The sequence below is a fragment of the Liolophura sinensis genome, chromosome 11 (genome assembly GCF_032854445.1).
Source record: "Liolophura sinensis isolate JHLJ2023 chromosome 11, CUHK_Ljap_v2, whole genome shotgun sequence".
Taxonomy (NCBI): Eukaryota; Metazoa; Mollusca; class Polyplacophora; order Chitonida; family Chitonidae; genus Liolophura; species Liolophura sinensis.
The window spans coordinates 26,959,023-26,986,347 of record NC_088305.1 but is presented as its reverse complement, the minus strand read 5'-3'; the positions used below and the strand labels follow the sequence as shown (position 1 = coordinate 26,986,347).

General features: G+C 38.8%; 1 protein-coding gene across 1 annotated transcript; it reads right to left on the bottom strand.

Annotated features, from left to right (window-relative positions):
* Window positions 1–8,362: 8,362 nt before the first annotated feature.
* On the bottom strand, window positions 8,363–22,895 carry LOC135478263 (uncharacterized). Its single transcript, XM_064758536.1, has 6 exons — window positions 22,736–22,895; window positions 21,022–21,193; window positions 19,675–19,868; window positions 19,213–19,407; window positions 9,567–9,682; window positions 8,363–8,898 (listed from the first exon to the last, which is right to left on the bottom strand). The coding sequence occupies exons 1-6, from the start codon at window positions 22,893–22,895 to the stop codon at window positions 8,719–8,721; spliced, it is 1,017 nt and encodes a 338-aa protein (XP_064614606.1). The 3' UTR covers window positions 8,363–8,718.
* Between the last annotated feature and the right edge of the window lie 4,430 nt (window positions 22,896–27,325).

The window sequence follows — 27,325 nt, the reverse complement described above, 5'->3', positions numbered from 1 at the left end:
TTTCTGCTGGTGTCCTGAAAGTCTCGGAGGCTTATATCTAAATAAACCAGGATTCCGCTGGTGCCCTGAGAGCCCCGGAGGCTTATATCTACATAAACCAGGACCCTGCTGGTGCACTAAATCCCGGAGGGTGATATCTACATAAGCTAAGATTGTGCTGGTGGACTAGGACTCGCGGAGGCTTATGTATATATGAACCAGGATCTTGCTGCTGTACTCAGAGTCCCGGAGGCTTATATCTACATAAACCAGGATTCCGCTGGTGTCCTGAGAGCCCGGGAGGCTTATATCGGCATAAACCAGGATCCTGCTGCTGTACTATGATTCCCGGAGGCTTATATCTACATAAACCAGGATCGTGCTGGTGGACTTAGAGTTTTGGAGGCTTATATCTGCATAAACCAGGATTCCGCTGGTGTCCTGAGAACCCCAGAGGCTTATATCTACATAAACCAGGATTCCGCTGGTGTCCTGAGAGCCCCTGAGGCTTATATCTACATAAACCAGAATTCCGCTGGTGTCCTGAGAGCCCTGGAGGCTTATATCTACATAAACCAGGATTCCACTGGTGCCCTGAGAGCCCCAGAGGCTTATATCTACATAAACCAGGATTGTGCTGCTGTACTAAGATTCCCGGAGGCTTATATGCACATAAACCAGGATCATGCTGGTGGACTAAGAGTTCTGGAGGCTTATGTCTGCATAAAGCAGGATTCCGCTAGTGTCCTGAGAACTTCGGAGGCTTATATCTACATAAACCAGGATTCTGCTGGTGTCCTGAGAGCCTTGGAGGCTCATATCTATAGAAACCAGGATTCCCCTGGTGTCCTGAGAGCCCTGGGGGCTTATATCCACATAAACCGGGATTCCGCTGGTGTCTTGAGAGCCCCGGAGGGTGACATCTACATAAACCAGGATTCCGCTGGTGTCCTGAGAGCCCTGGAGGCTCATATCTAAATAAAGCAGGATTCCGGACACTCAGGACACCAGTGTTTATGTAGATATAAGCCCCAGAGGCTTATATCTACATAAACCAGGATTGTGCTCCTGTACTAAGAGTCCCAGAGGCTTATATCGGCATAAACCAGGATCCTGCTGCTGTACTAAGAGTCCCGGAGGCTTATATCTACATAAACCAGGATTGTGCTCCTGTACTAAGAGTCCCAGAGGCTTATATCGGCATAAACCAGGATCCTGCTGCTGTACTAAGAGTCCCGGAGGCTTATATCGACATAAACCGTGATCGTGCTGGTGGACTGGTGGAGTTCTGGAGGCTTATATCTGCATAAAGCAGGATTCCCCTGGTGTGCTGAGAGCCCTGGAGGCTTATCTACATAAACCAGGATTCCGCTGGTGTCCTGAGAACCCCGGAGGCTTATATCTACATAAACCAGGATTCCGCTGGTGTCCTGAGATCCCCGGAGGCTCATATCTACATAAACCAGGATTCCGCTGGTGTCCTGAGAGCCCCGGATGGTGATTTCTACATAAACCAGGATTTCGCTGGTGTCCTGAGAGCCCCGGAGGCTTACATCTACATAAGCTATGATTATGCAGCTGTACTAAAGTCCCAGAAGCTTATATCTACATAAACCAGGATCCTCTATACTGTAGTCAATTTTAAATCATGCTCTTACCAAACTAAGGATATATACATGTACAACGTTTTCAAATTTTGACTTTAATGTTTGCGGGTTTCAGTCACACTTCTCCTGCTCACACTTACGATATCACATTAGTATGTTGTTGGCTGTTTCTCATCCACCCAGATGTCTTATTTGTACGAGAAGATGTGTTAAATGGTGATGAAAGCATATTTTATTTGGAAGTTATTGATTGATATTTTGAAGTGTTTAGGTTTTTGGCGTTTACCGCCGGAAAGCTTTTGTATACTGGCAACCAATTCGTCGTCTAAAAAAAGTGTTTTTTTTTAAAGTCACATCCTGTTAAACCGGCAAAGCGATTCTTTACATGTTAGCACTTTTTTTAGTCCAGTTGGTATAGAAATATTAGGCTTGAACACATATGTACCTCATCGTACTGCCCACATACTGACATCTGAACATATGGTTCTGCATTAACGCCATCATCTCAGATGATCTAATCGATGTTTGGAACAATGTAACGTCAACATGAATGCTCAAGGTGTACATATTGAGGAAAACCGATATCAAACATGAGATTTTATTCATTGTTATTCTTGTGTTTGAGGATTTATTGATTCGTTAGGTTATAATTTGACGTGTAAAGATGGAATGCATTGACAAATAATAAAATGGTCAGTAAATGAGGCATACAGTGATTTATTTATTTATTTCATTGGTGTGCTACACCGTACAAAAAGAATACTTCACTTATACGACGGCGGCTGGCATTATGGCGGGAGGAAACCGGGCAGAGCCCGGGGGAAACGCACGACCATTCATAGACTGCTGGTAAATCTTCCCACGTACGGCTGGCAAGGAAACAATTACACGGTGATACTTTGTCAACTCATTCTGGAGCTGTTTATTAAAAAAAGACCTCTGTGATCAACGAGAACCATTTCGGAACCATGCCAGATGGCGGTTCTTGTCGTTAGAGGTTCTTGCTTTTCAATTCCTATTACACTGGAGTTAGGGATTCTGTAGACAGTGAATATGTAGATGCCCCTGCTCTCACTGATTTTAGGGCCTTTTTGGGACAATATAAGCTGTGGACAAGGCTCTTGTGTCCGTTTGCACAGTCTAACAGTTTTTCCAGGTTATTTGTCGGTTGTTTACCTCCAGGCACTCCAAGTTCCTCCACGTATTAAAGTGATCAAGTTAAGAATTCTTAAATATGGCATTAAATAGCAATCAAAACAAATTTCTGAACCAATGAACCTGAGAATACAACCTGAGAAGTGATATAAGCATACACAGAATGCTAAAATTTAGTTTTGCTAAAGTTAAAAAGCCTTTTAATTTTGATTAGGTATTTTAGACGGGAAGTCGTCCGCCCATCACTGACTGCAGCGTTCCTCGGTAGAGTCGTGGTCAGCGGCCGGGCGGTAATCCACCCGAACAACAGCCGTCTTCCAAAGATTCGGAGTGCTGACGTGGGACTGTTAAAAACAAAAGCCGGTATGATTACAAATATATATGCAAATTAAAAATGTCCAAGTGCAACGTTCCTACACACCATGAAATAATCGTATGAAGAAAATATGGCAACATAACTGAGAAGAATCGTACTGACCAGAGCATAGACACACACACACACACACACCTGCCAAGAAATTGCATTACGGGAACATTGCTGTATAACTCTCGAGGATATTTACGTAATAACTGACACATACATGTAAAATGTAAATACCAAAGAAAACAAAACAATGGGGAAAGAGGGAAGGGAAGAAAGAAAACATTACCTAACTGCGAAGAAAGGGCTAAACATACGTGATCCACTGGTGTTACTACAGATCGACAGATGTTGCTGTGTTGTATGCTTACCTAACCAAGGATCCGGTTGGAGGTTTGATCGCCTTGCATTGTTGTCATGTTAAATTGTCGCGTTTTATTAGCATTTACATGAATAGGTTAGAATAAATCTTTAACTGAGATAAATGGACAAAAGACCGGATTTGACCGGTTACCAACTGCCACTTATCATGCCTTCGTCACTCCTCTGGATTTACTCTCCATGCTGTAATGTTTTGTATTTATCAGGAACAGGCTTCAAGGTCAGGGTGAGATATTCTAACCGTGTTTGTACAATTAAGGACATATATGGAGATTGATCTGATACGATGGCATTCTGGCAGCGTGCAGTTTCCATGCATCTTCTACGTACATTAATGCACTTGTTTAATGTTAGTACGTCGTCTTATCTTAGTTAAGCAACTGTTAAGACAAAGATTCCTTTGCATAGAAGTCTGCTTTATGAGATATAGGCGGGTTTTGTTTATACAAAAATGTGTGGAAAATTGTTTGTTGAAAACTAATGAGCAAATCTGCGGACAAAGGTGTTTCGATGCAAAATATAGAATAAATGAATAAAAATTGTATGGCACCAACAAGCCAAAGTTAACAATACGCTAAGATTACTGACCGAGGTGGTAGAAGCATACATCTATGTCCTCCTGGTAGAATATGGGGGTCTTTCGTGTAATATCTTCATTGGCCTCGAAAGCCTCGCAGTACAACTCCTTTTCTTTGGTCCCCTCGGGTGGATGAAGGAAACACGCATTAGGGTCATTGTCTGTGGCTTGAAAAGGGGCTAGTACACGTGTCTTTCCCTGATACTGAACAAAAAATTGGAGAAAGGTTGCAATGAAACATAATATGGAATCAAAAATTTAAATCCACATTATCTCTTAAATCGGATACATTTGTTTATTTTATGGGTTAAAGTTGATTTTAACACTATTTCAGACATGACGATGATGGTTCTTTTTAGTAAACCCAAGTCCAAACGCCGACATCTTTATCGTGCTGAATCACTGGAAAGCCATTTTGAAAACGACAGACTTGCTGCATTACCAATCACAGTATTTAGGGCCAGTACGTGGCCTATTCCCTCTTTTTTCACAACAATACAAGCAAGCACATGCTCATGCACTATGGTTTTCAGTTTCCTGTCAGGCATGACTCGACATGAAATTGAACCTCGGGATTCCCGATCACGAAGAGTGTACCATACGTTGTACTTCGTTGCATTGGGAAAAATGCTCAGGGTATGTCCAGCTAAGAGGACAATTTCATTGAAATTCAGAAATAGTCTAGGCTGAAAGTACGTATTGAAAGTGGCTGAAAAATCTGAAATGGTAAACGCAGTTTATGCTAAAATTATTTTACTGTCATTTAAATTAAGTTTACACGAATGTGACTTAAATTGTGTTGATTTGAACCTAAATATGTTTGTGTATCAGATTTACAAGGAGAAATGTTATAGATTAGTGTTTTGATGTTATCGTGGTATTTCACAACCTTGGTGTAATGTATAAGGCCATGCATGCGCCATTCAGTTTCATAGCCCAACTTCATTACCTTAAAATTACATCTAAATTAGCGATTTTAAACAGTAGTTAAACACAGGAAAATGACAAACAAAACCACAAAAATCCATCATAAAATAAAAAGAAACAGGCATAATGCTTAGCCTAAGTCAAAAACCTTTAAACACATCTTCCAGCTTTTAAACAAATAATTTTATATTTCGCTTACCGGTTTGCTGTAGTAGGAAGAGGCATGCCATTAAGCTCATCAGACATCTGCTACTTGTAGCCGGAGTTACTGCCATATTGGGACTTCATACAACGGTTCTCTAGAAATCTGGATACAATCTGGTCCGCCCGCAAATTCTTACTGTCAAAAGACTCACCATCCTCTCCTTTATAGACAAATTAATCAGGAAAAGATCGATGATACACCAAGAAAGCAGATCGATTCTCGAGTGTCCTTAGGAAAGCGGGCGTGTTTGAAGTTGTGAGAATATGTCAGCAGCCGATGAGAGCAGGTGAGGTACATATAGGTTGTTCATCCAGGAAGAAGGGTTTCATGGGAGCCATGGTACGGAACAACAGAACACTATGATTCATTAAAGAATGAATAGAATATAATATTATTTTCTTTTCAAAGCAATTGTTGTGATTTTTTGTTACTAAATATTTCATTTTTCTTGAGTTCAGTATGGACTGTTTTCTTTGAAACCTTACATTTTCCACATTGATTTTGCTCAATGCTGAAAAAAGCTTCCGACTTGTTGATATTATTACTTATTGTCGCTTCGACGACAACCACAATCATACTGTCTGGTCAATAACCTCGCAAAAGAATATATAGTACGGCTGTTTATTAAATCATTTATCACTGACCAGGCGACAGACCATCCTGGACAGTGTTATCGGAGCATGTACTCTATACATCCCCTCAGCAGGCCCCTTGAATCAATTGGAACCCTAATTACTGAGATAAACTGACAATAGGCTGTACTTAGCTGGTTATGTGTGACCTTTTGCCATCTATCACAATGTCGTCACTGCTCTAGTTTTACTGTCCATGCTGAAGTCTTTTTTTTATGGACTCCGCGTATTATTCACCGTTCACGTATTGACACCGTTCATAAAACGCCCCAACTGATAACTGACTTCGTCTACCACCATGTCCGTGACGCAGATTGTACAAGAATGCTCATTCAATCACACAGTTTGACATCGGAAACAAGGAATGGACTGGGCGAACAGATTAAAGCATTTACAGATATTGTCCTACATTCAGTCAGGCAACTATGCCCTTATGTGAACCATTTGTGAACCCTAGCTCGACACGGTCTTTTTATATAAATTTTATATAAAGATTAGTCCTGGAATGTCAGTTTCTACTCGTTGACTATTGTGGTATTTGGTAAAATATGTGCCGTTGCTTAGTAAATATACTCTTCACACTGCCGCAATCGTGGCCCCAAAACTTTAATTTCTTATTAACTTAAAACCTTTTTTAACTTTAAACTTTAAACTTATTTTTTGTTGTGTACAGATGTTAAAATGTGAGGTCTGCATGACTCGGTTTTAATTTATTTTTTGATTGATTGAAATTTTTGTTTGATTGGTGTTTATAATAGACCAGCAAACAATCTTTCGTCAAGTGAATATGTTGAAAGAAGATTAAAGGAAACTTTACTCTTGAGCAGGTATATACCGCATGGTACTGCCCATATACTGTGTATATTGTTAAGGATGCATGTTTTCCTTGGGAACAGAATTTTGTTTAGTGTATGAATATACCTCTCCACTTTGTAGTTCACTGGAGCCGTTGATCTGTGCGTATTATTCGGTTGGTCAATGCTATTTAGCACATTTTACGACAGAGTTAATCCACGGTGGTAGACAGAGCTGGATTTAGACGCGCTCTCTCATTGGTGAACTGGGGATAAATCCGCGGCAACGGTCAAAGTCAACACAACCAGAAATAAAAGAAATAGGAGCTATTCGATGGGCTCTCTGACTCTCTGTAACCAATGTACATGTAATTATAGAAGGAATATTTAGTTTCTTTTTTGCGCATGGTTAGTCCATTTAATGAACAAGATTTTCATATCTTTACTTTGCCAAAAATTGGGGGGAAATTGTAATTTTCTTCTATCAGCACTACTTATACCTGTTCTAAAAATTAGAGGAATTAGGGTATGTACCTTATCGTACAACCCGCAAATGAGCTACCTTTCACATTTTTGGAAAATTCCACTTGTTGCGATTATTTGGTGAATTTGATATTTTATTGTTATTCTCTCAACAGCATTATCGAATTATATGACAGTGTTTGCTTAATATACACGAGTCGTTTCCACCCTTGTTAGCAGGCGGATGTTTGTTTTTACTCTGATTAAAAGAGGAGATAATGGATAACCTGGAATTATTGAAGCAGTGACAGGAAATACTAGTAGACGGCTGTACCCACTGTCGTCATAAATAAGGTTACACATATGCAATTCAACCAACTGGGTCTAAGATTTGGAGTCGACTGGAAAGGGGTTACAAGGTATGAAGAGATGGGCAAGGCATATGATAAGTTTTATTGGTGAATATGTAATCATTTGAAACACATGCATTTTGCTCGAGTGAAAAAAGCGGTGGAGATTCTGACCACTGGTAAACCTCACCCCTTACCCGAAACCATTAGCTGTAATTAAAAAAAGTGGCGGTCAACCTGTACTCATACTTTGATATATTGTACCCACATAGCTGAGCTACATATATAGGTAGGTCACTATTCCAGGTGAAAGACTGACAACATAGCTTTTTCGGTCTGAACTTACGGAAATTACTACATAAATAATGGAGAAAATCTATGCGCTCGTGCAACCATAAGCCTTCGGTTGTCTCCCTTGTATCTGTCTCAAAGCGTTCAAGGATATGTTTCACAAATTGGGCGTGGCCGTACGGTAGCAACCATGGACGTGATTATTGTTGTCATTACGTTGCCCTGTTTATGTGGAGCACGTAACGTAACGTCATGATGGTTGTGTACACCTAACACCAGGTATAATTTTTTGAAAATGACCTCAGCGGTTTCTTATGGAGGTTTCCCTCTAAATTACTAAATAGGTAGTTTTTTTTATTAGTCTTTAACTGAAGCAAACGAGCTTAAACTAAAGAAATTACATTTTCGGTTTATTTTTACAAATACGCTAATAACAACAACAAAAGTATCTATTCTACCTGTAACTTCATTTGTATGAAAATTAATGACTCCTTTCGAAATCCATCTCGCACCGAATTCGATTTAAATAGTTTTATCATTTAAAAATATCGTTGTTTCAAATACAAAAAACAAAACAAAACAAAACAAACAAAAAAAAAAACCAAAACAAACAAAAAACAACAAAACTTTCATCTCAGTTGCAGGTATTTATATGTTGTGTAATTTTCCAAGAAGGCTCTCGTGAAAAAGTTTAGCTACATAAATCTTTGTGATGGAAAAACACACATGGGTGTTCTAAAAATCAGAGACAAAGCAAGGTATATCTTGTCGAAATGCTGAAAACAAAACAATTCTCATGAAATTCATTACGGAAATCATAGATATCTAGCAGAATTACTTATAACCTGTAATTAATAGGTCATTAACGGAGTAATACATTCCTAAGACTGGCAGAACTTCTTACAAAAGGCCTATATTATGTAATGAATATAAATCTCGTTGTTATCCACGTGACGTACATGTATTAAACAGCCACTAACGATGCCCAGATTGCGCTTTATGGGACAAGATCTTCATACAAAAGTTGGGTCATGACGGGAATGGCGTTATTTGGATCCAATAGATTCACCGGATCCTTCAGAACGAGCGTGGTGGACTTGCCGAGCAGTGTGTATCGTACACGGACACCGTGATACCCGGGCACGTTGACGTCGTACTGGGACGCGTCGTACTGGATCTGGTAAACGCAAAAACATACTGACGATGCAGTTTTCATTTATTGGCTGATTGATTGGTGCTTAAAACACCGACCTTCGCCTGGTACCTAACTAATTTCTACACTCGAAGCTGCTGTTCATACAGAGAGAGGGTTGATTCTAACGTGGAAAATACTAGGTCAAGAGTCTGCTTGTCTCATGGAACCAGCGCTTCAATCATCTGAGCGAGAGTGACTACTCCCATCTCCCCTACTCAAGAATATTTCACTTATACGACGGCGCGCCATGTAGGAGGAAACCAGGCAGACCCCGGGGGAAACCCATGGCCATCCGCAGGTAGCTGACAGACCTTCCCACGTACGGCCGGAGAGGAGTCCAACATGGTGTGTTTGAATAAGTACGTGAAAACCGTCTGCACTTTTGTCGATCCAGATGGATATATTAATGGTCCATGATGTGCGAAAAGCAGAAAATATGAACAAATGCACGAGATGAATCTATTATTAAGTTTGGATTTGTGTTGTATGCTATAGTTAAGAATTTGTTTTATTTATATGAATGTTGTTTTAATCAGGAAAGTCAGATGGCGAAGAACAAACCCATAGTTTCCGAATGCCAGGTAACATCCTGACTTAGCAGCAGACTACTGTAAGCTGGAATCTGGTTTGCCCTTTAAAAAAGTACTCACCTTGGTGATATTGAAGACGTTGGGGTCTGATAGATCGTAAATATCTCCCAGACGAGCAATTCTGTTCTCCTGCGTCTTAAGATCAGTGTAAACCGTTTTGACGTCGACACCACAAACTGAAAAAAAAAATAATAGAAAAGTTAAATGATTAAGAGAAAGTGTTACTAGAAAGAGCGATGAACCGATTTCCCTATGCGAAACAACCCTTTGTCCGTTTCTCTTGTGCCTCAATTCGTCAGATTTTCCCTACATATTAAGTAATGCCACTTACATGTATTGATGCATTGCAAGGGACAAATTTTGACATTGGAACCCAAACCCCATATACGTGAAGGGATCTACGCCGTTTGAAGGATTTGACAGGTTTACCTAGATCATTGGTCACTACCTACGTGACCATCAAAATATATACTAAAATTCCAAGCCACACAGTTCTTTTCCTTTGGGTGAAAGTTCATATTCAATGTGAGAGAGAAGAAATCAAAAGAATACTCGGGTGTCATCAAAAACACATGCAAAACTATATCCAAAAAACAAAATAAAATGCTGTTCATTGCTGTTATATTCCATCGATTACGTGTTACCCTTTGCCCACTATTACACTATTGTCGCTGCTCTGATTTTCCTCTCTATGCTGTACGTCTATTACACTGTTGTCGCTGCTCTGGTTTTACTCTGCATTCTGTAAACATTATATGATGAGTGAAATTTTAAAATGTTAAATGTCAGTGTTGTGAAACCGTGGTATACCAGTTTTGTTCTCACCTTTGAAGCACCTTCTTGTGAAATTAACCAGTATAATTTCTACTTATTCACCTGCACAGCAGTTAAATCTCTCATCAATAAAATAAATAAATTAATTAATTAAAAATGCATAAATAAATAAATTAATTAAAAATAAGTAAAAAATTAATTAATTAAAAATTAATAAATTAATAAAAAATAAGTAAAAAATTAATTAATTAAAAATTAATAAATTAATAAAAAATAAGTAAATAAATTAATAAATAGATCATAAATAAATTAATAAATAGATCATAAATAAATAAATAAATTCCAAAATAAATAATTAAAAATAAATAAGTAAATTAATGAAAAAATAAAAAATAAAATAAATAAAAAATAATTCATTAATCAATTAATTAATAAATCAATCAACTAAATAACCAATTTAATAATTTAGTGAATAATCAATTAATTTTCAGACACTTTGCACTGTTTATGGGCGTCAGTTTTGATATCACATTTATTTCGATTTTGTCGGATGTGGACTATTCTTTTACCTTGATTAATAAGTTAATGCCGTTATAGGACCAAATACATACTTACACGTTGGAAAATCACTGTAATACTAATTTGTTTATGATTCGAAAGTCACTCGTGTATGTCGAAATAGCATGCCCACAGCATATATCCCGAAAAATCTGCGCCCTGACTATGGTCATTTCATTACAAATATCTGCTTGTAGGACTGAACTATGATAAGGGCTTTATTTCTACACCGAATTTTGGTGTCATCTCTGTCACCGATGGCGGATCTGTCTTATTATAGTTCAGAAAAGGCACGTGACTGACCACGTGGCCCTCAACAGTTGACAACAGCTCTGTCTTTTTAAAGCCAACTGGAAAGTTAATGGTTCTCCATAGTTCGTTATAACAAGTTTTCTTCTCTAGCCATATGTACGTTTTTTCACATTTATTTGTCATCTACGAACGTCCAAAGGCATGTGATTATTAAATGCTAATTCCAAAATTTTAAGTGACAAAATAAGTTGAGCTCTATAGTACAGCGTAACAGTGTTGTCTGTTATGGCATCAATCAGACTTACACAAGCCAGAAACATAGCTTTCTGTCATCTGCGTCATGGTCATTTACCACACATTTTTGCGTGACGTTGATGACAATTCCCGTTACCAAGACGACAACTACCGTTACGCGATGACTCGCCTGTCAAGACAGACCGGCACAAACGCACACACGTATGTTGCTGCGTATGAAAATATATGTATAGCCTATACAACACTGTATATTGAATTTACACTATAAATAAAATTTTCGCAAGCAATCGACCAGCGAAAATCTTATTGAATTATAACTTTCAATTAGAATACCGGTAGCTATGTTGCACATGTTACCGTTCCAAGTGGTTATATTTAAGTGCCGAGCCTGTATAAAGCGTGTTGATTGTTAACCTTTTCAAAATCTAGAGTCATTTTAACACTATAAATAGTACATGTACAAGTCTGACACTAAGGAAAAGCAATAATATTGCACTTTGCTTGATAAATGGAGAAAATTTGATTTGATTTTGATTTTCAGCGAAATGGATTTCTGCCAAAAATCTTCAGTATACCTCTTTAAACTAGATTTGTCTTCGTCAAATCTCAGAGAAAGCTTTTTAAGAAAGTTTGGTTCCCAAAAGACAACAACTTAAAAACCAGGAACCCACGGGTTTAAAAGGGGCCCGGTTATTGTGCAGTGCAAGTGCGGATTATAAAGTATTAGCCGCATGAATGTGTGTCAGCTGATATAACGATGCACTGACGTGGCGAGCAGTACAGAGCAACACGGACTAGTGGCAATAATCGGCACGTCCAACGGATCTGTGACTATCGGCTGCAAAACATTATTTGTGACCTACATTCATGGTGTGAAGAAAAGTGTGCTGTATCGTGGTGGATAAAATGAAGAGTTACAGAATGTTTGTCTCCCGAAGAAAGAAATTCTCACATTTCTGAAAAAAAAAAATGAGTCGGCCCGAATTTAGCGACTCAAGTCACCTTACCCATAACAAACATTTATTTAAAACTTTGTTATGTGCACGACTGCCGTCAGTTTCTAAATTTAGCTTGCCACTGTTTACATACGCTGAGTTCAGCTCCTGCTGTCTGCCTCTACCTTAGAATATTCCAGAATGCGCTCAGTTCGGTGCCTGTTTGTTTACATCAAGTGTTCAGGAATTTTCTTATTCTGGACAATTCCACCAGGCTATATAAGACTTACGAAAGCAGGGAGAGAACAGAGAATGGAGAGAACGGAGAGAAAGGAGAATTATTGAGAGTTTGGATGCTTTCGCTGTGTATTACTTTAGTAGGCCTTTTGTGCTGAATTTTGGTGTCTTTATAGCCTCTGGCTTTGTTATATCCTATCTCCACCGAGCACTTGTTCAGTCTGAACTTGTATGTTTAATTTGTGCTCTTGTATACACAGTGCCTATTAGTACACGGACCCTGTCTGTGGAATTTTGTGTATATTTCGTCATACACTCAGGTATACTGTGGATTTTCCCTCTTGTGAATTTGCCTCTGAGCATTTATGCCTGTGTGGTATATATTGTGGAATATATGCGTCCGTTTGGACTTGACACCGTAAGTACTTTAGTATTTGTATAGATACTGCTATCCTTTTTTGTTAAACTTAAGTACTTTAGTATTTGTATAAGTCTTATTATCTGTTCTTGTTAAAGCTAATAAATTGTTGTAAAATAAAATCTGCTGGTTTTGGTTACTTTTTTGTGCGGCTAAACTGTCGTGTATTTCGAACAAGCCATCTCTTTATAATACAGACAGTTTGGGTCGTAACAAATTGGGGGCTTGTCCGGGAAGTGAATTTGAATTGAAATTGAAAGAATTTTGTGTAAGTTGTGTCATTTTTCTAGTCTTTGACTTTTTAGTAAATTTTGCCAGCAGATTTTATTCATCATGTCGGATTTTAAGCCCGACGAGTTTATGGAAGCGCCAGATCAGGACATTTCTGATGTGTTAAATAAGAATGATTTGTATGCTTTAAGCAAGTACCTGAATCTTAATATCAAAAGATCCTTACGTAAGAAAGATATGCAGTTTAGTATTGCTAAGTGTTTGGTAGAATTACAGGAGTTTGATGAAAGTGCATCAGATGCGTACAGGCCTGAGGGCGATGATTCCACTGTAATAAAACTGAAGGAGTTAGAACTGAAGGAAAGGAAAATGAAAGATTGCTTAAAGATAAGGAAAATGAAAGAGTGTTCGAATTTGAGAAATTGAGACTTCAGAGCGAAATTGAAGCAAGGAAACTAGAAGGAGATAGGTCTGGCTTAAGTTTTTCTGATATGCCTCCAAAATTTGATGTCGCTAGAAACATAAGATTGGTGCCACAATTTCGTGAAACTGATGTAAATAAATATTTTCTACAGTTTGAGAAGATTGCTCAGAATTAAGAGTGGCCTAAAAAGTTTTGGACTACCTTTTTACAGAGTGTGTTAACTGGCAAAGCTATGGATATATACACAGAGTTATCAACAGAACAGGCAGCAGATTATGATTTTGTAAAAGATGTTATCTTAAAAAGATATGAGCTTGTGCCAGAGGCCTATCGGCAGAAATTTAGAAATTTTGAGAGAAGAGATCAGACTTACATTGAATTTGCTAGGCAGAAGGAACAATTGTTTGAGCGGTGGTGTTATGCTAAAAGTGTAGGTAATGATTATGAAAACTTGAAACAGATCATTCTGATTGAAGACTTTAAAAGGTGTATTAATGATGATGTCAGAACTTTCATTGAGGACAAAGAGGCTGATACTTTAGAAGCAGCAGCCACTATGGCCGATACATACACGGTTACACATAAGGTCTCATTTCAGAAGAAGCCGTCTACATTTAGAAAGCCTCAACCCTTTTCCAGCGGTTCATTTGACTCAAATTCAGGCCCACCGAAACAGGCTCAAAATTTTGACAAATTAGGTGATCAAAGAACACCTGTTAATTCGAACAGTACTCAACGAAGTTCTGACCATACATTTACGGATAGACAGTTTAGCAGGGTTACATGTAATTTTTGTAGGAAGCCAGGTCATGTCATATCAAATTGTTATGCTTTAAAGAGAAGGCAAGAACAGGAGGGTGGCTCCAAGCCTACTGGTTTGTGTGTTACTGCTAAAAAGTCTGATATAGTGAACAAAGTTGATGCATTTCATTATGTTAAGACTCCACTAGTAGATTGTACACAGAATTCACAGGATAATGTTATGAAGGTTTTTGAGCCATTTATTTGTGACGGTAAAGTCTCACTTAAAAGTGACATGTCTTGTGATACAAAGATCAGGGTATTAAGAGATACTGGAGCTTCTCAGTCTTTATTGTTACAAGATGTTTTGCCATTTTCTGATGAGTCATATTCTGGATCAAATGTATTAATTAGAGGTGTAAGCTCTGCTGAATTTGAATCTGTGCCTCTTCACAAAGCTTACTTGTCATCAGATATTATTTCGGGTCCTGTTACTGTCGGCATTAGGCCTACTTTGCCTTTTAAAGGAATTCATCTATTACTTGGCAATGATCTTGCTGGTGACAAAGTAATGGTTAATCCTATTGTAACTTATAAACCTTGTTTAAATCAAACTGTTGATCCTGTTGAGAAAGAAATTCCAGATTTGTATCCCTCTTGTGCTGTAACGAGGTCTATGTCAAACAAACTTTCTGATAACGGCAAAAACACAGTAACGGACTTACAAGATACATTTCTTACACAAATGTTTACTCAAGGCGACTGCATTGATAATGATGAATCAGACCATTGTACACCTAGTGACATATCACATGTTTCTAAACATCAGCTTGTAACTGAACAGCATAAAGACCCAGAAATTTCATGTTTGTTTGACAGAGCTCTCGATGATTGTGTTATTTCTGATATACTTATGCGTAAATGGAGACCACCTGATGTATCTGTTGATGATGACTGGGCTGTTAAACATCAGATTGTTGTACCTAAGGCATACCGAACTGAAATTTTACGTATGGCACATGAAATGCCATTAGCTGGTCACTTGGGTGTTAACAAGACCTACTACAGGATACTGAACCACTTCTTTTGGCCAGGATTAAAGGGAAATGTAACCCAGTTTTGTAAATCATGTCATACATGCCAGGTAGAGGGTAAGCCTAATCAGACTATTCCTAAAGCACCATTAGAGCCTGTACCAGCTTTTCAAGAGCCATTCAGCAAAATATTGATTGATTGTGTAGGCCCTCTACCTAAGACGAAGTCTGGGAATCAGTATGTGTTAACTATTATGTGTACAGCAACCAGATTTCCCGAAGCTGTTCCTTTAAGGAATATAAACACCAAGTCTGTTGTCAAAGCTTTAAAAAGGTTTTTTACTCTGTTTGGTTTACCCAAATCCATACAGTCTGATCAAGGTTCAAACTTTATGTCTGGTATTTTTCAGCAAGTTATGTACCAGTTAGGCATTAAACAATACAAGTCGTCTGCCTACCACCCAGAAAGTCAAGGTGCAATTGAAAGATTTCACCAAACATTAAAGAACATGATTAAGACTTATTGTTATGATACAGAGAAAGACTGGGATGAAGGTATTCCATTTCTTATGTTTGCTGTTCGAGAGTCAGAGTCAGTACAAGAATCATTGGGTTTCAGTCCATTTGATTTAGTATTTGGACATACTGTTAGAGGACCTTTGTTAATTTACAAGGAACAGTTTCTCAATGATGACACAAGTAATGTAAATCTTTTGGATTATGTATCTGATTTTCGTGCTAAGCTTGTCAGAGCATGTGAATTGGCTAAAGCCAATCTTGAATGTACTCAGAAGAATATGAAACGTAGATATGATGAGAAATCTGTTGTTCGGTCATTTCAACCTGGTCAGAAAGTTTTAGTATTGTTACCTGTACCTGGTAAATGCTTTGATGTCAGATATTTTGGTCCATATGTTGTTGACAAAAAGCTGAGTGAGCTTAACTATGTTGTTAAAACACCTGATCGGCGCAAATCAAGTCAGTTATGTCATATTAACATGCTGAAACCCTATGTAAACAGAAGTGACACTGCCAACACTGCTGTACATTCTGTTAATGTTGTTGCTGCTGACATTGATCAGAGTTGCTGTAATACAGATGATATTGGCGAACAGTTGGTTGATTCTAAGCTCAATTCTTCAAAGCTTCAGAATTCAGATGTCTTAAAACAACGTGATTCTAAACTGCAACATCTGGAACCCATTCAGCAACAGCAACTGTCTGAACTTGTTTTTGAGTTTTCACATTTGTTTTCGCATGTACCATCAAGAACTGATGTCATTTTTCACGATGTTGCTATAGGTGCAGTTTTGCTTCAGGAGGACAATCTTGGTGTTGATCATCCAGTTTGTTTCTTTTCTCGTAAACTTAACAAGTTTCAGAGAAATTATTCAACTGTTGAAAAAGAATGTTTGTCTGTTATTTTAGCTCTGCAACATTTTGAAGTTTATGTAACAGCTTCGAGACAACCTGTGATTGTAAATACTGATCACAATCCACTTGTGTTTCTACAGAAAGTTAAGGGAAAGAATCAGAGATTGTTACGGTGGAGTTTATTGTTGCAGGAATACAATCTTGAAATCAAACATATAAAGGGAAAAGATAATGTTATTGCAGATTGCTTGTCTCGTGTATAAGTTGTGTATAAATGTTTAATTACATGTGGTTTTACAATGTTGTATATAATATTGTTTAACATATATTGTAAAAACAAAAAAAGTTAGGAAAACTTTTTTTTTTCTTGAAGGGTGGGTGTGTTATGTGCACGACTGCCGTCAGTTTCTAAATTTAGCTTGCCACTGTTTACATACGCTGAGTTCAGCGCCTGCTGTCTGCCTCTTAGAATATTCCAGAATGCGCTCAGTTCGGTGCCTGTTTGTTTACATCAAGTGTTCAGGAATTTTCTTATTCTGGACAATTCTACCAGGCTATATAAGACCTACGAAAGCAGGGAGAGAACAGAGAACGGAGAGAACGGAGAGAACAGAGAACGGAGAGAAAGGAGAATTATTGAGAGTTTGGATGCTTTCGCTGTGTATTACTTTAGTAGGCCTTTTGTGCTGAATTTTGGTGTCTTTATAGCCTCTGGCTTTGTTATATCCTATCTCCACCGAGCACTTGTTCAGTCTGAACTTGTATGTTTAATTTGTGCTCTTGTATACACAGTGCCTATTAGTACACGGACCCTGTCTGTGGAATTTTGTGTATATTTCGTCATACACTCAGTTATACTGTGGATTTTCCCTCTTATGAATTTGCCTCTGAGCATTCATGCCTGTGTGGTATATATTGTGGAATATATGCGTCCGTTTGGACTTGACACCGTAAGTACTTTAGTATTTGTATAGATACTGCTATCCTTTCTTGTTAAACTTAAGTACTTTAGTATTTGTATAAGTCTTATTATCTGTTCTTGTTAAAGCTAATAAATTGTAAAATAAAAATTGCTGGTTTTGGTCACTTTTTTGTGCGGCTAAACTGTCGTGTATTTCGAACAAGCCATCTCTTTATAATACAGACAGTTTGGGTCGTAACAACTTGGCCTGGTCAAATCACTGGAAATGCGACTATTTTGTATCCTGTATCCAGCTAAAGAGTGCGAACAGATAATACTAAATTTTTCTTGTAAAAAAAAAATTAACCGTTTTTTTATGAACTAAATATTGTGCTTTACAATAACGATCCTTTGGGCGGGTTTACACTCCCAAATAGGAGAAAACCTTAAGGGGTGCTAAAACACACTGCGGCAGTACACTGGAACTACATCGGTAAATCGGTGACAATTTTCACCACCTCAGAAATGGCCTCATATGACCTCTCTGGATCGCTTCCCTTCCAGATCCCCAATATAACCACCACCCCCCCTCAAAAGAAAGAACAAAAAACATAATTGATTTCTTCTTTATGACTCCTCCCTTGAACTCATAGTTGACGAGGTTACATATAGCACATTTACGGCCTTTCATTTGTTAATTTTACTGTACAATAACAGCGATATATTACCCATGTCTCTTTTGTTGAGGTTTCCCGTATATGTACACTAAGTACAGATCCACACGCACATCTATGAGTGAAATACACACCACCGTCCTTGTTACTACTTAACTTCATTTCAAAGCATTAAAGTCACTTTGTCCTTTTGCCTTTTGTTATTAGATTTTTGTCATCTACGTTACGCGACAGGTTTTCCTTGATATAATAACTATGTTCTGCAACTAAGTCAATATCTGACCTTTTTCAGATGGGCATGTCAGCAAGCTTTTGAAAATTAAACATAAGGTTGACCATTGCACATTTCTGGAGTGACATTCGGTAGTGAAGTGGGTTATTTAGGGCTTGTTGTCATTTTGCGACAGAAGATGTCGCTAGATTTTTACTTTTTGACTTTTAATTAGATTTTGGAAGCCAGATTTAATGTTCAAGCTTTCACGGTGAAACTAAGTATAAAATTGAAAAGATCTCTAGAACATAGAGCAAAGATGTTTTGGATTTCAGACGACCGCAATGTGTGTATCCATTTCGTGACGGTGTTGACATTTTATGCTAATTAGTATTAGCATAATCAGAATAATGTAAGTAATTATGTACACTATTAAAATCATGTAGTGAATGCTACATGCTCTACGTTGACCATATAACCAAAAAATACCCGTCAGATATGAAGTTGAAAAAAAAAAAACATGTTTTCCTTTTGAAAATTCGACATTACCAAATATTGACCCACTGACGTCTGTGGTTGTATTCTGTCACTTTTTCCTTCCAGAATATTTACTTCCGCCTTATAAGAAGCCTGTAAACCAATGAAAGATGAAATAAAGTAGCACGTTAGATTTGGCAAAGCACTTACACCTCTCTACTAGTAGTAGTTCGTCCGCATCACGTAAGTCGGCACAAGCCTCGCATTGAGTGGAGAAGAACTTGCAAGCCTCGTCCGGATTGGTGGCTATCTCTTCGCATGTCGATTCTGTAGTCTGTCGTCTCCTGCGCCTAAAGATTTGGATCCCTCGAACTCTAATCAATGGCATCCTAACCCGTATCCCACCTTCAAACATGAAATAAAAAACTTTCTTGAGCTCTAAAAGTAAAGTCTGCATGAGTTTGCAAGTTTGTGTCGACGAAGTTCCGTAAGGTCAAGAGAAGCAACCGTCATATTAATGACAAAATTTTGTACGTGAACAAAATTGCACAAATACCGCGTAAATCTGAAGTCTGTCACCAATAGCTACATGTATATGGATAGTAGTCATTTATGCATTTTTGAAACTGAGCATTTGAAATAACAGCTGAAGCCAGCCAACAGCACACTCACGTTTGATCTTTATGCCGCTGGTGACCTTTTTGATGACATTTTTCACCGTCCTTCCTACATTACCCTGAACCTTTACGGCTTTCTTGCCAACTCCCAATACGCCACATCCTGTCGGTGAAATATCACAGGCAATCACTTCCTTGTCGATGGACACGGGGGTTTTCAGTGGCTCTCCCGTACAGTCCACGTTTGCTCTGAAATAATGGATGACATATAAAATTGATAATTCCAGAGAGTTTAGAAAATATCTGAAAACCATCACGACTCATCTCGGAGCATCTGTCTCTGCACGACTGAGAAAAACAGACGGTTAAGACTGAACCAGCCTGTACACGACTCAATCTGTACACCGCCCTTCGCCAGTCAGCTGACAAACCTGCTGACTTAAAGCTTCTGCTAAACTACAGTGGGAAACGCATTGAGTAAGTAAAATCTTTCGTCAATGGCCGATATGGTCGCTGAGAAATTATAGCCAGTCATTTACATATCTGAGGTGCAGTTGCACAGTTTTATTTATTTATCTATGTGATTTATCGGATTTTACGCCGTACTCAAGAATATTTCCCTTACACGAAAACGGCAAGTATTATGGTAGGAGGAAACCGTGCTCAGCCAGGGGGAATCCACGACCATCCACATGTTTCACAAGTTTAAGCTGAGCCTTAGTGTTTTGAAATAAGACTATATGACAGGTTTGAACTGTGACATACGAGCTTGTACTGAGGGCTGAAACACCAAACTGTATCTTCCATGCAATTTTGAAATGAATGGTCAATCCCAACATCAGGAAGGGAGCCCTAGTTATCGTCCTTATTCGACTGCTCCCCCAGGCTTCAATGGACATAAGCGGTCGACAGCGCCCTAAGATCGCTTAACTGGTCTTGTATTTATTTCATTTATGGCCGGAGGAATCAGGGCTCGAAAAACCCAGGATTATCCACAGGTTGCTAGCATGACCTCCCCATGCGTAGAAAAAAAAAACAGCACAAGGTATACTTAAATCCACAACAATTGCAATAGTGATAGGCTCCTAAGTCATTGATCAGCTCTAACATGCTAAACACTCGGACATAAGCTACCAAGGTAGACTTATAATAAGTTCGATCACGATCACGTGCCTTTCAATGGTTTACCTCAGTTAGGTTTTATTTTCTAACTGTATATATAACTGCTTAAATAGAAGCAAATTACACGTCACTAAACACCAATCAAATACAGTGCATGTACAATGTAACCAGGGCTTCAACTTCTGAGCGGTCAGTCGCAGTCCTGTTCGAACTGAAGTATAAACTGAGACACACGGAGTTGAACTAAGACTAACATTTTACAGTTAAACAATGAACTTACTTGTTCTGGCATTTTTCTGAGATACAATTTACACACTGTTGGAGGAGCTGATCACTGATCAATTCAGTGCATGGTCTGTAGATTTCTTTTAAGGCGGACAAAGAGGCGTTCGTATTCGCAAAATCCTCCCGAATGAAAATTACTGCTTGGTTCTTCACTTCGGGTGCCAGAACTGCAAATGACGAAAGAACAAGTATGGTATAAGCTAGCGATAATTTTTTCAATAAATTGGGCATGTTTTTAAGTAACACTCGGTCGATTTTATCAGACCATTAGCCTTAAGGCCGCAACATGAAAACATTATTCTGGTGGACATTCTTATAAATAAAGAAGGAAACAAAGATAAAAAATACAAATAAATAAATAATGAATATCAAAGATAATAAAAGCAATAAATAATGAAATGAAAACAATAATAACATATATAAATTAGGAAATGAATAATTAAAGATCGTAAATAAACAAGTAAAATAAACAGTTAAATAAAAAAGTTATACAATGAATAAACAATTAAATAAAGAAAGTAACAGCAAAGACAGAAAATATCACACACAAATAAATAAGGAATATATCTTTGTGAAAAATAAATAACGTCTTGGGTCAGCCAAAGATCATCTAAGACCCACGCAATATAACCGAAGCGAAAAGGGCAAATTCCCAACCAAGGTCGGGTTTGAACCTGAGTCCGGTGTGAGCAGTTAACTGAAATTCTTTCGGCATGATACTTCAGTGACGACAGTACTTTGGCAACATGGACTCACCCTGCCACAAGAAGACACGCTATATGTACACACATCTAATCACTCCTCGTCATCATTTGACGACGTACAACCTCAAGCATACATACATAAACATACATACTGAAAGACAGTATATGTTTGTTTTTTAAATATATTTAATCACCAGAGTTCAGGGCATACAATAATTACTGAATCGTTTATACGCTAAAAACAGAAAATGACTGGATATAAAGTATCAGTACATTACATTAACACAGCAACAAACTATTTCAAAGTGATCCCCTAATTATCGTTGTCATGACCACGAGGTCATCACCTACCCCACTGTCAGTATAAAGTAAGTGGCTGGACGTTTTCCTATCGGATCCCAAACTTTCTGAAATGCTGTTTCAAGCTATCATTCATTCTACAGATTTACGCTGTGAAAAGCTGACATTGATATAGCCTCAAGGTTTGATATCATGATAAAATTGTACCCGCCTTCATTGTTCTCGTGAATTTTGTGGTAATACACATTGGGTGATATACTTCAGGTGCTAGAATTTCTTCCGTCAATGAAAATGGTATTACAATTTCCTCCACCCATTAAAATGGTACTACAATTTTTTCCGAGTATAAAAATAGGTACAACAATTTTCTATGCTAAAAATGGCAGCGATCGTAAATATTGCAAGCAAAATATTCTTGGGCTCGGCATTACATTCCGTTTAAAGAAATAAGTACTATGCATATCTTGGTATTTTGCTAATATGATTCACAGCGCTTGTCAAGGAAAAAATATTACATAAATATCTTTAAAAAGGAATAAAATCGGTTGATCTCGAATATAGAAAAATTCTTGTTTTGGGTGCAGCCCCATCAATTGAAAGTATGTGTTCCAATACCGACGTATAAATGAATAAATACAGAGTACGTAGAAGAACAAAAAGGACGAGTGGGATGGATCAAATAATACCCATAAAAGCACAACCTACCACTGAAAGTGATCTCGTTTAAATCAATCGACTGAGCACTGATCGTGAGCAGGAGAGCGCTGAACAGCACAACTTGGATCTCCATGATGGCAGACTCCGTGTTGTACTGACGTTTTCTTTTATAGGCTTTAGGACACAAGCGCGGTGACTCATTTGTCATAAGTATTATGTCAGGGAAAAAAATAATTCCCCCTGGTTACCCCTCACATAGTTTTAACATATTTTTTTCCTCAGTTCGATAAATTTGAATTCTGATTGGCTGAGAAAAGATCTAGGGCTGTTTTAATCCCGGCCTGTTGATATTTCCGCGTTTTCAACTATTCATCTCATGATGCCTAAAAGGCATCATGACACAAGAGCGGTGGCTCTTCATTTGTCATAAGTGACATGTCAGAGAAAAAATAATTCAACCTGGTTAACCCTCACATAGTTTTTTTACATGTTGTTTTTCTCGTCTCGATAACTTTGAATTCTGATTGGCTGAGTAAAGATCCAGACCTGTTTTGACAGCGGCTTGATGATATTTTTTTTATCCCAGCTTGTTGATACGTTGTTACTTATTCATTTATTATTAATACGTATTCTTCTCTTTTTTTAAATTTGATTTAGTGATTTCTTCACGTTGTGCCTAATATAATACAAGACATACTGTATACATACATATAGTAAATAAGAGTGGCGACAAGTGTGTGATAATTGGCATAAGTAGCAGAGAATGTTGCAAACGTGTCGTTTTGAGGAAGCGCAATTAAGGAGACGGAGGTGTGTCTTTGAGTCCGCGCTCTGCGCGTGACTTTAGTGCACGTTCCATGTCACACGTTCCATGTCGCGCCAAAACTGATGTCACGCGCGAGAGCATCATCTCCATGTCGCGCAAAAACGGACCAGTGGGTGAGTTCTATGTCGTTCGCGCCAAAAACTGGGTGAGCTCCACTTTCGCGCCAAAACTGATGTTGCGTGCGAGAGCAGCTCCTCCAAAACTGAACGTCGGCTTGTAAAGTTGCTTGAGCAGCTCCTTCAGCTCTATGTCGCGCCAATACTGAACAATGGCTGAGCTCCTGACCAATTGGTGACAGCGCGGTTTTAGATCCTGAATTTCGTTGACCTTCGCTTTGACGGGATAAAAAGAACGTGTGTGAAGGGAGTGAAGCTTATTTCGGCTTTTACGTCAAGACAACACCAGACAGCGATCACCCAGAGAGACGCGACGCTGCCATCATGGTTTACGGAGGAGGAGGAGGAGGAGGAGGAGGAGGAGGAGGAGGAGGAGGAGGAGGAGGAGGAAGAGGAGGAAGAAGAGGAGGAGAAAGAGAGGCTTCGGCAAAGTTAACTTTCAGACGTGTGCCAGGCACTTTCCCTACAGAGTGATCGCCTGTCCCACAAGCGGGCGCAGCATGCCGAGGGAGAGAGGTCGCAGTTTATCTGCGACATGTGCGCCAGGACGTTCTTCCGGCGGGACAACTGGCTACGACACGAGAGAACGAACCAAGCGGAGGAGAGCTTCGTGTGCCTGACCTGCGGGCGGACTTTCCCCGCCGGGGTAATTTGGTATGCCACCAGTGGTGACACGAAAAACAGCGTGTGTGGAAATGCGAAGGGTGTAACACGAAAAACAGCGTGTGTGGAAATGCGAAGGGTGTAACAAGACCTTTTAGCGGTTGTGGCATTGGCCCTGGGCACGGAAAGGTAAGTCACACACACACATACACACGCAGTAGCATTGTATAGCTATAGTATCGTATAGTACGTTTTTGTGGTCATATTCTCCGGATTTGGTCCCATTTTTATGTAAAATGGAATAAAATGGAATGGCCCACCAGGACATGTATACGAGTAGTTGAGAATGTGGGTTTGGTGTCGCATTGAGGAGCCGTTTTTTGAGGATTTGAGGAGCTAGTTTTGAGGATTCATTTTTTTTGTGTGTGTTCACGCCCAACCCGGCGATACGGCAATACGGCGGGGTGGGTGTGATGTCACACCTGTGACGTGTCAGGTGTGTGTCAGGTCGTGGTTGGTTTTTTCCACGCCGGGGCTGCCTGGTGTATGTGTGTGTATACTAGCGTGTAGTAGAATAGAGTACAGTACAGTATAGGGGTAGTGGGAGTGAAAAAAAAAGAGGCAAAACGTCGGCTTGTAAAGTTGCGTGGGACAGCTCTTGGTCGCCAAAAACGGACCAATGGGTGAGCCGGTTTTGCCCCAAAACGGACCAATGGATGACCCGCAATGTCACCCTGGTCTTTTGTGTTGGTTATGTCTTTACCTGTTGTTAAGTGATATCTATCTATCTATCTATCGTTTGATTGATGTGTATAGGGTTTGGTTGGCGACGGCATTAGAATGACGACGGTGTCTTCTTTATGTATTTTCTAGCCTGGCGAAGCTCCGTACAACGCCTCAATGGAAAGACTGGGTAGCTGTCGTCACCGACCTACAAAGCTACACAAGTGTACTTCGTAGTATGTTTGCGGATGGTAGGGTGAATGAGGGACGACTGCAGGTGCTGCGAGCCTACACTGAAGACGTCTGTCAGCATGTCGAGGATTCCCGACCTATTCAAGCGTATTACGTAGAGATTGTTCGTCCCACGTTAATGTACGAAGTGCAACACCCTCCCAACCACACAGAGGTACATTAGCGCTCCGTGTTACATACCTGTACATTGCTGTAAATAATAATAATACTGTTACCTTACTATGGAATCAACCCCCGGTTTTTGTGTTTTCTTTTTTTTATATGGACTGGGTCAGTGTGTCATGCTAGGGCTGATATCTATCCCGATAGATCCTATGTATTATGTATTAAAAAAATTTAGGTTCGCCCATAGGTTCCTCATTGAGGGGATAGGGTCTACTCCATGTATGTACATATGTAGGTGTGTTTTCTATCACATGTTGATGGTGTGTAGATATGGTTTCCACTCCATGTAGGTGACATGTATAAGGGTCTAAAAAATTTAGGTTTGCCCATAGGCTCCTCATTGAGGGGGTAGGGTCTACTCCATGTATGTACATATATAGATGTGTTTTCTATCGCATGTAGATGGTGTGTAGATAGGGTTTCCACTCCATGTAGGTGACATGTATAAGGGTCTACTTCCCGGATGGCTGGTGCACCGGCTGGCAACAATGTATACAAGGCGCAGCCGATCAAAACAAAAACCACGCGTCAAAACAAAAACCACGCGTCAAAACAAAAACCACATGTATCGCTCAGCGTGTCTTTGCAACACTGTTCGCCCAGGAAGGCTCACTGCTGCAGGCAGAGGGTCGGTGTTATGAACCGTAGAGCCTGTTGGTGGGATTTTTTTGGGTGATCTGCCTGTCTGTCTACCTGCTGGTTGTGGTAGGGATGGATGGATGGATCGACACCACACCCAAACATGCATGTACACTGGAGACTATACTATACTATACTCTACTCTACTCTACTATATACTATATATAGGTGGTGTAGTGGAATAGAGTACAGTAGAGTATAGGGGAAAAAAAGAGAAAAAACTTGGATCAGAAAACCTCGAAGCTTATAAGAAACTTGGAGGAGATCAATGTGATGGTATTTCGCACATATTTTCAGCATCTGTATTTTCACCAACATCCACATATTTTAGCAAGATATGTAACAGCCATTTCTTAAACGGTTAAATTCAATTATTCTTTACCAACTAATCTTAACACACATATATACAAGACAACCAAATGACCATGAAGGAGAAAACAACTACCAGGTTATATTAAAAAATTCTTTTTTTTTTTTTGAATGTTTTATTCTTTTCTATCAAAAATCTGAAATACGAAAGGATATACCGAAACATACTAATATCTTCAACAGAAACTTGCAGTACTTGCTATGGGGAACCTAACAGAACCCATACATGTAAATGATAAATACATGATATTGAAAATAAATGATAAATGGGTGCACCGAACAGCTAATTTGACTTTGAAAAGACCGGTCAAAGCAGGTGTAAAAATGTCTGGCTCTATTAGTAGAGATGTGCTTTCCAAAACATGAGGCAAAAATGGAATTAAATGCTCACAGCAAAGCCATCTAAAATACAACAATGGTTTTCCAACACAAACGTCAAATGTTCTGTATTTTCACCAACATCCACATATTTTAGCAAGATATGTAACAGCCATTTCTTAAACGGTTAAATTCAGTTATTCTTTATCCACTAATCTTAACACACATATACAAAACAACCAATTGACCATCAAAGAGAAAACGACAACTACCAGGTTATATTAAAGAATTCTTTTTTTTCCTATGTTTTATTCTTTTCTATCAAAAATCTGAAATATGAAAGGATATACCGAAACATACTAATATCTTCAACAGAAACTTGCAGTACTTGCTATGGGGAACCTAACAGAGCCAATCTTACATGTTATTTAGAGAAATATAAAAATCAAAGTAAAGATAAAGGTATAACTTCACTGAAATGATTCTGACAATGACATTGTATAGCATTGCTGCTAATGTGAATCTGGTTCAGATGCACTACAAGTACATTTGATAATGAAGCTTTATACACATTTATAGCAATGACTTCAGGGAGTCGTAACTTTACATAGTGTAATATTTCATAAA

Coding starts and splice junctions, on each gene's coding strand:
- LOC135478263 (XM_064758536.1), bottom strand. CDS start 22,895: ATGACAAATGAGTCACCGCGCTTGTGTCCTAAAGCCTATAAAAGAAAA. Junction 19,869..21,021: donor TCAGAAAAATGCCAGAACAA/GTAAGTTCATTG, acceptor CCATTATTTCAG/AGCAAACGTGGACTGTACGG. Junction 19,408..19,674: donor CAGCGGCATAAAGATCAAAC/GTGAGTGTGCTG, acceptor TCATGTTTGAAG/GTGGGATACGGGTTAGGATG.